Below are 12,334 nucleotides of genomic sequence, written 5' to 3'. Positions count from 1 at the left end.
CCAGTGACCCCCAGTCCTCCCCTCTCTCAACTTATTTTTGGTCTTTTCTTTGCCATTTCCCTTCCTCTTTGCCGCTTGTATACTTCTTTATCTACCCCTGCCTTCTCTCTGTGACAGTCGATGCCTCTTTCACCTCTTTCTTGAGCACTATGATCTTTGCAAAATTTTTTCACATCTTTCTTTTTCTTTTTCTTTTTTTGCTTAAAATAGAAGAGGGGACGTAGGAAGAGAGCCTGTCAAGACCACCTGTTTGGCTATTTCTGTTTGGAAAGATGCGGTCTCTTGATTGGATTTCTATAGACAGAAGGAAAACTTTCCCACATCATTCAAGGATATTAAGACTTGTAGCAAATTTACTACACTTTTTTTGTTTGATTTTTAAAAAATTAATGTTATAAATAATCTTTATGACTCCGAGGTAGGATCAATAGGAGTATGAAGATTTATATCTTTTTTTCCCAACAGACTATCTAAGGCAATGTAATAATGTACTGTGTAGTAATGGGGTTCAACTCTTCTAAAGAAGGAAAGCTAAAGATGTCTTCAACCCTCATTGCTTCAGCTCTCATAGAAAGAAACCTGTATGGGACCAGGAGATACCTGGCCATGTTATTATCTAGGTGAGTCACAGTGTCCGTCTCCCAGGGCTCCATTTCTTCATCTTTAAAATGTGAACAGTAAATCTGTTCTTCTAAACTCATTAGACCATTGACAGAAACAAATAGCTTAGTAGAAATGAAATTGCTCTTAAGACATAAAAGCCCTAGAAGCCATGGTATAAATTATCGAAAAGTTAACTGACTATCTCTGCAGTGTTATTATAACCTGGATAATTTGGAAAATTTCAGTCCTCTTACCTCACCTAGGAAAGTCCCAGGTTTTAAAACGAGAAGGATTGGAATTACTCAGAATGTGATATTTATTTTGGAACTGTTATCAATAACATAAGCAGGAAGTTTAAATTTTAAGTGCTATTAAATGTATTTGCAAAGGGAGAGCCAGAAAGAACAAATGCTGTATTGAGTGAATGCTAAATTTTATACCTGCATTGTTTTTCCACTGACTAGGTTGGGCCATTTACACTCTAGAAGTGTAAATGGGCACTTGCATTTAGAGTATGTCTCAGGTGGAAATTTTTCTGTGTCATCTGCAGAATAAGGAAACTTTCTCCCTCTGGGGCCTGACTCAGGTGTCTAGAATGTATACTTGCTCATAAATGACAGGAGTATTCAGCATTGTGATTATTTTTCTCTACCTGGGTTGTTTGGGGATTTCAAGTTACTGTGCATAAATGATTAGTGTATATCCTTGTAGAATAAATACTATGATGTGTGAGAAAGGTTCACAAAGGACATCAGCCATCTATACAATCCCCTAAGCCAGCCAGAGACTAGAGTGGGCACAGCATGTTTTGCTTTAAGACTCACTTACCCTTCTGGTAAAGTGTTTCAGTTCATCGAGATCCTTTATCAGAGGCAAATTTGGGGGCAGGCAGAAGACACTGTCTGTTGTTTTAAAAGGTCAGTGGACAGAGAATCAGGAACTTGACAGCCTTGTCCTGAGCGAGTGACAGTGTGACTGTGGGCGAGCCACTTGTCTTCTTTTGGCTTAAGTATCTCATCTGTAAAGGGAGAGACCATTCTAGCTCTACAAATGCCAAGAGACAAAGCCAGTGTTATAAGCACTACCTGTCCCGTTTACCATACATCTTACCAGGTGCACCTTATATACAGGCAAATAAAGATTAAAAAACTGAGGTATAGTGGGCCAAATAGAGCCCTAAGGCAGATTTTATTGGTCCTTTATAATGCTTGTTAAAAGTTTTTATTTTATTGCAAATCTTTGAAAATCAGGAGATATCACATAAGAATCTAGATTTCTGGCTACTCTTGAAAAAAATAAAAAGACCGGGTCATATTGGGCCAAAATTCCAATATGGCAACCATTAGCCAAAGCTGGGTGGTGGCTGTTCCCTTTGTACCATTCATGGTCTTCATTTGCCACAGTCCCCACCATTTCTTATTGCCACCAACACCTACCTATTCTTCTGTATGGTATCCTCCTGACTCCTATAGACATTTGAAATTGTGATCCTTGCCTTAATATCTCTCCTCACCATAGATATAGTAGCCTCTATGTTCAGTACTTTTATAAAAAGTAGATTTTTTTTTTTTTTTTTTTGCAGAGAGAGAGAGAGATCATTAACACCTTGGCATAAAGTAGGTGAGCAGACCACTGCTTACCAGACAAGAGGATCTCAGAATTCTGGTGAGGAAGGAGGAGAGGAAAGGCAAAGGATTAGGCAGTGGTACTCTGTATAATAGACATATCATGCAAGCCACAAATGCGAGCCATATATTTAACTGAAAAATTTCTAGTAACCACATTAGAAAGAAGTAATGACAAATAGGTGAAATATTTAATTGAACATATCCAAAATATTTTCATTGCATCATGCAATCAATTTAAAAATCATTAAGAACCACTTTACATATTTTTCACACGAAGTCTCTGAAATCCAGCATGTATTTTATACTTGCAGCACTTCTCTGTTCCGACTAGTTACATTTCAAGTCCTCGATAGCCACATGTGATATGGTGACAACAGGGGACACCACAGAGGTAGAGCTCTTGCTAGCTGCCTAACGGAATTCAGAAGGGAAACACATTTATTAGGGGTTCACTATGCACTCTATGAAATACAAATACAATTTGTTTTCTTTCAGTTTGTGTGTCTCACTAACAAAGACAGCTAGAGCAGAGGGTAAATATCACAGAAATAGTATTTCAACTGGTATCTCCACTGCTTTTCCTATTGTTGCATATCCCTGGACTTAGCATTTTTTTAGCTTCATCTCTGACGTTTTTTCATCTCTAAAGCTGGTAATAATAGCATTTATTTTAAAAGTTTAGTGTAAAAATTATAAAAATGCTTTATAAACTAAATAGCTATACCGGTTTACCAAAAAGAAAAAAGAGCTGTGTGTTTTGAATGCTAGTCTCTGTGCTAGACACTTCGCATATGTTGTCTTAATCTTTAAAATATCTCTATCAGAGGGTATTATTATGAAGATTTTAAAAGGAAGAAACTGAAGCCTATAGAAATTAAGTATCTCTACAAATTCACGCAAATAGTGAGTGGCAGAGCCAATCATAGCTTTGAAAATAGATTGGATTATATTCACGGCATTATTCGCAAGAGCGAGTGAGTGAGAGAATGAATCTTATCATCCATTTTCTGAGACGTGTTGGTATTTTAAAGATGAAGAAACTGGCTTTATAATTATATCCAGGATCACACACATGGCGAATTAATGGCCCTGATAAATTTAGAATTGGACAACCTCTAGAGTTGTCATTCTGGTTTTAAGTCCATTGAACCCTCTGAGCCCAAGGAATCTCCTGATTACTGAGATTACTTTTTAATTCAGAAAAATGAAAAGCTAATCCCTTTGAGGTCAGATCTCTTCAATGGAGGAAATGAACACATAGGACTGGTAGGGAAATTCATTACCATTCGATGATTCTGCCCCTTCTTCCTGGAAAGTGAGTTTCTTTAATGAGATGGTTTATCATCAACTTTTTTAGCTTCAGCTGAACTTTTGCAAATATAGATAAGAAATACTATTTGTGACTAAGTTCCTCCACAAGTGCACATAGACTCAGTATAAAGTGAGGCATTATTGCCTCCAAAAGCATATTGTTTCTATGACAGCAAGTGACACGATTTGTGTTAGCCTACATTTTTTTCAATGTATTTCCACCAGAACTGCTTACCAGGTGGGCTCCCCTCTCAGCATGTACACCTTAATCCTTCCCAGTGCAGTACCTTTGCAGGTACTGTTCCCATTGCCTGGAGTGCCTTGTCCCTCAGTGTCCCTCATCCAAATCATGTTTGTCCTACAGGGATCATTAGCATAAGTTAGAAATCTGACAATTTCAGGCTGCATCATTTCTACATCTTTGACTTCAAAGCACATATTGTCTGCACCTTTCATTTTATCCCATCTCATAGTCCACCTTGTTTTGTCATTGAACTAGCTCATGTGTGCGTGTTTACCCAATTAGATAAAGGTTCCTTAAGACAGGGCCTGGGTATCTACAGTGTTCTGTACTTCAGCAGTAGTTAACATATTTTATTTACTAACCGCTTGAATGTGCTTATTCTGTCTAATGGGGTTGGGTTTATAATAGGTATATAATGTCTGTTGAATTAAATAAACTTTAGATTTGAAAAAACCACATAGAGTAGATTCTCTAGAAGTAACAAAGTTCTGCCAAGATTTTTTTAAAAAATAAATTTATTTAAATTAGTTTCAAGTATACAGTACATTGGTTAGACATCTATAATGTTCATAAAATAATCCGCCAATTCCTCCCTTCCTCCCCTGGCCCTCCACTTAGCCATCATATTAATGCTAACTGCATTCATCTGCCATGCTCCCTATGCCCAACTATCAACTACTAATTTGTACTTCTTTAGCCCTTCACCCCGTTCTCCCAGACTCTCAACCCTCCTCCCCTCTGTCCGTCACCAAAGATTTCAAGATTCTTAATTGCCTCATTCTCCTTTCCTCTTTGTCACATCTCTATAGACCTTGAATGTGAGTTACTAAATCTTGCTGTCTTTCCATTTTTACATCTGTTCAAGAGTACTTTGATAATGCTACTCCCCACTCACAGTGTGTATTAATACCCTCAAGCAAAAGACTGAATTATTTTGCAAAGAATATGATCAGAGTAACACGGAAAGCAATGAAATTAATATGGATATCGAAAAACTTTGCTCCAGGTGAATTGAAAAACTAATTGAAAACTATGACTCAGCGTCCGTCTGCATTTTTCCTGGTTTAACAAAGCAGTACAAAATGTACGGTAGTCATGGATAAACTCTTTATGCCCTTCCAGGTAATGACTAACTGTGTGTGTGACTAAGACAGAATAGGAGAACGTCTCAGAACTTAGGGGGAAAAAAAAGTTCTCATAACTAATTAGTCCTGGATACTCCCAGTTCTGGGAAAGATTATCATGTCATAGACTTGGGTGACATCAGTGTTTTTGTCAATAAGAACCTGTGAGGAGTAGTTATTGTCTTTAATTTAAAAGTAAGTACAGTGATAAAATTCAGGGATCTATTAAGTCCTTGAGCACCCAGAGGGACCTTATTGCATACATTTACCCTTTTTGCAAGGCTTTTCATATTTCCACCAAGATGTATTTGTGAAGTCAGCGAGCACCAGGACACAGTGCATATTGGCAAAACAGAATGTTCCTTTGGGGTCTGGGTTTTCAGGTCCTTGAAGAATACACTGGGCTGGCAATCTTCATAAGAACAGGTACTCAGGTTTACCTTTAAGTAAAACAAATTAAATTCCAGCGTGAAGACTGTTATCAGAAATCCCCAAGACCAGCCCAGCTCCGGAACTCTCCCTCCTGCTGCCATGGATATTTCGTCAGGTAAACAGAACTGTTGGCCACTTTAATGCACTCTACCTGCCTTGGGCTATTTTAAAGTTATCTGACTTTCTAGCCTGTACAATTGGCTATGCTTTGCCGTCAAAGCTGCTTTTTAAAAAAATTTGAAACCAGTTGATTCCTCTAGTGGGTTGTCTCCATGTTTCTTCAATGACTACATATGAGGATTGAGGAGGAGGTAGTGCTGGGGGCACCACCTCAGGGGGCACCCTCCAGATACTTTAATAATCACCTTAGTCGAGGCCGCCCCAACCACATCCTGAGCTGGTGAGGGGCCTCCGGTTTCCTCAGTTGCCAGTCTAGAATCCTTCTGGAGTCCCATCATTTCCTCATTCTCCACTTCCAATCAATCAGCAAGTCCTGTCAGCTCTGCTTCCAAAGACCGCCAACCCGTGTGTGCTCTCTGGGTTTTATATATTCACCTAATCATCACCCTTTCCTTTCTGTCCTACCATAACAGACCCCTGCCTGGTCTCCCTGCTGCTTCTCTTGCTCCACTAAAGTCCATTCCTGCCACAGCAGCCTAAGTTATCTTTTTAGAACATAAAAAAGATCATATGGCTCCTTTGTTTCAAACTCTAATTGCTTCCCATTAGGCTTAAAGCAAAAAACGAATCTCTCTCCTGCCTGGCAGAGCCCTCTATCATCTGGGTCCTCTGATGCCCAAAAACCGATCCCTTCTGGCACGCCCCCTCCTTCCCTGGATGGCTTACATTCTTTCCATCATCAGAGCTCATGGAGCTCACCCTGCCTCCTTGCCTTTGCTGTTCCTCTGCCAGGAACCCTCTTTCCTCTGATCTTCACACAGATGGTTCCTTCTTCATGCTAATCTTAACTTGCAGTCACCTCCTCAGGGAGGCCTTCCTTGGGTTCCCACTTCAAAGGAGCTACCTAGTCACCCTTTACCACATCACCCTAAATTAATCCTCTGGAGAGCACTTAATCACAATCTAATATTTTCCTATTTATTATTTTTAATTGATTTATTTAGCATTTATTTTTCTTCACTAGGATATTATTCTCTTACTCTTATATCTCCAGTGTGTAGAACAGAGCCTGTCAAAGAATAAGTGCTTAATAAGTATTTTCTGAAAGGATGACTAGATAAATACTAGTAAATATCATGGCCAAAGCCATTCAGTAATGGTTTCACCCTGTATTACACTGACATAACCAGTTTCAATTTAAGTATAACTTTTACTACATGATCTCATGTGATCTTTGTAGGAAGCTCTGGGAAAATCAAGGAAAGGGAATCAAAGGACCTGGCTGCCAAGAAGCTGCTTTCTGTCTGATGCCAGAAAAAGGAACAGCAGGTTAGACGTTCAACACTTTTCTTGTGGCAGGGCCGCTGAGCCCAAGCAAAGGTCATACACATGCGATGAGGACCCACCCACTTTCCAAGCTTTTATTCGCATGGTTGATCTGCATCATCTTGTTTTTTAGCTGAAGGACCTGGGGAGAGTTTAATGAATGAGAGGTGGAGACGTAGGGAGAAATGCAATGTGGGGGGTGTTGACCAAGACGCTGTGGGGAGGCCTAGCTGGGCCTGAGCCCCTAGCGGAGTGAGACCAGAACCAGGAGCTGAGCAGCTGTTTGCACAAGAGAATGTTGGATCCTCAGACACAGCAGAGCAGCCTTGAAACTCAAAATATAAAAAATGGCACAGGGTGGGGTGAGGGTGTTGTCCCTTCCTCTGAATGTGGTGTGACCACAGCATGAGTAGGAATGGCAGGAAACACAGAGCTCTGTGACATTTTGCAGGTGGGGCAGGGGCCAAGGGACACCTTTGTGGCACTGGAAGACAGGCCTTGAGTGAGGGTAGCATCATAAGGAAAATTTTCATGAGGGACATTGCAGTGTTTCACTTTCAGCAGTGCCAACATCTCAGTCCACTAAATGAATCTCCAGACCACGAGAAGGTTCTGCAAGGCCTAGGCACCCAAAAGCTCATGGAGGCCCCAGCCAGCAGCTCAGGCCCTGGGCGAGGTGGGGCGGAGGCAGACACTTGGGCCCTGTGCAGAGGTATTCTCACACAGGGCATCAGCAGAGCGGCAGTTTCGAATGACAGACAAGTCATGAACCTCCCAAACCTACGGATGGTTTCTGAGCATACTTGATACATCCTGTGGACTCACCCCAAATAAGCAGAGACTTTGAGAAAAGTGAGGCATGGAGGGCCAGAGTTATGCAAATAGTATAGTCAGCTTGCAAAATTTGAGTGAAAATGTGATCTAATCAGCCCCCACAGGCTGGTGAGGCCTGGAGACATCACGGCCCTGCCAAGGAGGCTTAGTAAACAGGTTCAGACCTACTCAGCTGGGAAGCAATTAAGTACCAATGCCAAGGGGGGGCCAAAGGCAAGGATGGGCAGAACAATGGCCCTGTTGTGGACCCAGGCCTCCATGGGCTTCTGCGGTGGTGCCCCAGGCCCACCGGCCATACTGCTTCTGCACTTAAATAGGCATAATTAATTAACGGAAGCTAATTGTAATCACTTCTGCCTTGGGGCTACATTCTACAGAAATTTACAAAATATGGAAAAGAGTTTCCTGCCCTGCAATGACACTGTAACCCCAACAAAAAGGAGACCCAGATTGTCAAAAAATCTATGGCAAAAGGGTTTCATTTAGATTGGGTCTGTAATGTTCTCTATTATGAAGTTAAATATAAACATATGTAATTGTCTTTCATATCAATTAGCTCTGTTTATTGGGGACAGAGACTGTAACTTACGCATTCTTACATCCTCAAAAGCCTCCTGGGATTTTGCGCATAGCAGGTGCTTAGTATCTGTTATGTCAGAGAATAGAATTCCAAAGAGAAACAAGTGTGTTCTTTCTGACGTGGGAGCTCATCTTCGAAGGTGAAACCCTGGAGTGTGGTGTGAAGAGGGCACACTCCTAGTGACTGAAGAGAATCAGGTCCTTTTCCATTAATGCTCCCAGGGAACATAAAACAATTCTACTTAAATAGAGTTGAATTCCAGGTAAAACAAGAAGTTAATGAAACAATTCTACCTTTTGTAGCGGTCTAGCTGCTCCCACTCTAGAAAAGATCCACATATTTGGTTTCATCCTATTGATTGGAGAGCTCTGTGTGTGTATGGATGGCTGCGGTCTGTGGGATGTGTGCACCCACGTGTGTTTGTGTGCTTTGTTAACAAAAGGAGAGAAACCGTCACAATCACGGCCACGATGGTGAGCACTGAAAATGCCACTGCTAAGCAACTAGAATAAAAGTTCGTCAATGGAAAAGACAGAGATTTAAAAGCTGACCGAAAAGCAATGAGATATGGCCATAGTTGAGTAGCCCAGGAACCTCTGAATAGTTACCGAAAGAAGCCCTGGGTCAGTATGTGGTTAGGGGGAGGCTGGTGCTGTGACTGAGCCGGATGAAAAGGTTCTCGGGGCAGGCAGATGTCTGCTGTGGCAGAGTAAGGAACTCACAACCAAACCTCGTTTACCCACCCTTAAATGGGCCTCCCTGGAGCCTCCCAGCAGACCAGCTAGTCACATTGGTCCCATGCGGAATCCAGGTAGCTTCACCACCAGCTCTGGGAAGTCTGCCTGTCTTAGAGTTGACTTCACAAATGGATCTCCCAGGCATTTTCAGGCAAACTAAAAGGCCCTGGGATTGCAGCATCTTGGGGCTATTTGGTGTACTGTAATCATTACTGTTGCATCACTACAGCTGCTGTGACCAGGAAGGCAATGTATGCTTTAGGAAATGTGTCAGTCCTTAAACGATAGCCCACCTTTTTGAGAATTCAGTCTGCCCCAAGACTCTGACTTCAAATTCATATGACGCATGGCAGCCACACCTCCAGGTTTCCTAGAATACCCTCCAGATATCCTGCTCCCTTATTCCATGAAGACTTCATAGGAAGCCCTTGTCAGGGCTTGGTGCTTGCTTCGGGCTGGGAATATATCACCACCCTAGTTAGATAGCAAAACCAGGGTTGTTCCCATCAACAGCTACTTCTGAAATGATGGTGACTCATGGGTCCCCACCACCTTCAGAGCTGAAGGTGAGTCATCAAGGAGACAAGAAATTGCTGTCTAGGCCCTCAGAGCCTGGGTTTAGGAATGAAAGGACCCAGTCAGACAGGACAGGGACAAGCCAGAAGTCCTTAACCACTCTCCCTGAGCTGAGCCATGTTAAGCCTTAAATTTAATCCATTTTTTCTCCTACCACTTTTCATTTTTATTTATTACTACCCGTTGAGCCAGAAGCAGAATGGTCAAAACATTTCCAGTGACGCTGAATTTTCAGGGTATTTACAGTCGGCCTGGAAGCAGCAGGAAGTGGGATTTATAGATTTGCAGAACCGGGCAGGCAATCTCCCAAGCCTCAGCATTTGGACTTGTTTTTAATTAAATAAATGTGCAGGCTTTAATGGGACATGATCTCTGGAACCCTGGAGGGTCTCCCAATAAATTGAGATAAGATCCTTAACCCAAAGTCATTTGCATCCCCTAGAGAACACTGACAGGTGGGCGTTCTGGCAAGTGGGAAGGATGATTGCAGAGAGAAGTAAATCCCTGGGAGGTCAGCGAGGACTTGGCAGCGTAGAGGATGCTGTCACATCTACTATGAAAAGGAAAAGGTTCTTGCAGCATGATGAGCTATTTCAGCAATGACGAGGCGGTAGCCATCAGTGATAAAAAGCACGGCTCCTTCTGCTTGAGTTCTACTCCCAGCTTCTCGTCCATACTGGCTGACCTTAGATAGGTTATTTGAACTCTCTTAGCGAAGTTTCCATGCTTTTAGGATAGAAATAATAATAGTACCTCCAACAAAGATCACCATAAGCAAACCTCAAATGGCTGCTAATTTAAGAGCCTTGTCTGCATCCATCAAACCACAGTGCTCCTCTTCTCCAAACTCTCTAACGATTTCCTGTCTCATTGAGAGGAGAACCCAGGTGCCTTCTGGGGCCTTCAAGGTTCTGTTTGCCCACTAGTTCTCTCATCTTCACCACTCTCCCTATACCCACGGCTCTGATCCCCCTGGACGGCTTGCAGTTCCCGGCACACAGAGCAGCCTGCCATGCGCCTCCCTCTACTTGTTCCTTCATCCTGAAATGCCCCCTGGCCCCATGTGGGCTCCTCCTTTAGAGTTATTTGTGATACAATATCACCTCCTTAGACAGAATCACCCTGACAACACTGGATAAAATAGCCAACACCTCCCCCAACACTCCTGAATATTTGGTGAGTGAGAAACAGCTGTTGTTATGTGTTTGTCTCCAAAGTCTGCGAGGTTTGTAGGTACACCCACAAAGACAGCATCTGTCATCCCGAGTGCCAACTGATCCAAGTTCCTCACTCACAAGGCTGCAGGGAACCTCTCTGCCACCACCCATCCTGGGGTGGGCAGAGTTTCCACCAAGGGTACAGGCTGCCCTCAGTGGAGCCCTGCAGTTCACAGGGGCCAGAAGAGTCCTGGGTGCCAAGCAGAGAGGAGAAGAGCCTCTTTCCCAGCATCTTGTCACATGCAAGTTATCCACATCGTCACTGACCACGCCTCCCTCACTGAGGTTTATTGAGCAGTTTTTACCTCCTTTAGCCATCTGCTCCTTGACCAGAGTTCAGAGTCCTCCAAGCTAGATGAAGAGTGAAGAACTACCAGTCCCACCATCTTCCCTACTTTGTTCCCTCCTCCAGCAGCTTCTTCCCCAATCCCTCTCCAAAAATAAAGAAAAAAAGCTGTGTGCATCTAGTTCGTAGAGACACCAACAGACGCGAACAGATGTCAAGAGCAGGGCCATGCAGGCGAGGAAGGGGGTGGTCCAAGTGGACTAATAGTGCTCATGTGGAGCCTTTATGCAAATTAGTAAAGAAGGTGTCCTTATGTCAAGACACTGTACCTCTGTCTCCTAGAAAACTGTCACATTAAGTAGACAACTCCACAATGTCAACAATGAGAGTTGTGTTTACCCAGGTGCCCCACTAAGCGCGTTATCTGAATTAAGTTAGCGCTTTCATCTCCGTGCCTGACACGCCGTAGGCCAACTTTGGCTTGTTCAATTAATAGTGTCCATCAACATCAGGGCGCAGTGAACAGTCTGGCCCTTCTCACATTCTTAGTGTTTGCAGACAATCTACCTTCCCAGCCTCTCTCTTAATCTGTGAAATCAGAGCAAGGGCAATATGAGAGGCAAGAGGATCCTACCTGCTTCCCAGGCCACCCCAATTACCTTCCAGGCATCAACTGATCATCTCGGCAGCCAGTTGGAGTAAAAGAGAGGGGCATGAGGCTGAGGGCAGGCTAGGGTAGGCCTAGTACTAGGACTAGCATTTTCCCTCTCACCCACGCTCTGCTCAGGAGTTTAGGTCATGCTGCCTGGAAGCTGGAGAGGGAACAGCTCACCTACCCTCCCATTCCACTATACCCAGCCTCACCCATAGCACAGGCCACTTCAGACCTTCAGGAGACCCCCAGGGCTGGAAACTGGCAGCAGAGAGGACAGACTGTTTGCATTGCTCTGTTTTGTTTTGTTTGAAGAAGGGCACTCCAGCTACAGTGCTAAGCGAAACCACATTACCCTGGGATGGCTTTATTCATGGAGGACCAAGATTGAAAGCCTCTGCTTCTTTCTCAAACAAAAAGGCCAAACATGAGTGCTCCAGATGGATCCCACTGCCTGCTCACTCCTACCAGGCTTGTTCCCACCCCAGACCACCCAGCTGTCCACACTAGTGCTCCATTTCTCTCTGTCTGATGCTGTCAGGAGGCACTGAGTAGAGAGAACTTTCAGCAGAAGCTTTAAAGTGGTTCCTAGAATGCAAAGTCCTGAACTCATGATATGGCAGATGTGGGTACCAGCACAGCTGATCGAGCCATCTCTGGTCCC

General features: G+C 43.3%; 1 protein-coding gene across 12 annotated transcripts in view; it reads left to right on the top strand.

Moving 5' to 3' along the window:
* The window catches only part of ITGB6 (integrin subunit beta 6), a 119,364-nt gene that overhangs the window by 18,065 nt on the left and 88,965 nt on the right, over positions 1 to 12,334 (top strand). For 6 of the 12 annotated variants that reach the window (XM_015596708.2, XM_025039224.1, XM_015596707.2 and 3 more), the window contains exon 2: positions 6,703 to 6,791. The exons of 4 other annotated variants lie outside the window; for them this stretch is intronic. In XM_015596708.2, coding sequence (XP_015452194.1) covers positions 6,703 to 6,791 — 89 coding nt within the window. Of the gene's footprint in view, positions 1 to 5,377; positions 5,458 to 6,702; positions 6,792 to 12,334 lie in introns of those variants that run through there. 2 more of the 12 variants (XM_025039225.1, XM_025039226.1) reach the window with 2 other exon arrangements.

The sequence above is a fragment of the Pteropus alecto genome, unplaced genomic scaffold (assembly GCF_000325575.1).
Source record: "Pteropus alecto unplaced genomic scaffold, ASM32557v1 scaffold3, whole genome shotgun sequence".
NCBI lineage: Eukaryota > Metazoa > Chordata > Mammalia > Chiroptera > Pteropodidae > Pteropus > Pteropus alecto.
Note: the sequence above shows the minus strand (reverse complement) of the source record. Positions and strands in the feature narration are given on the sequence as shown.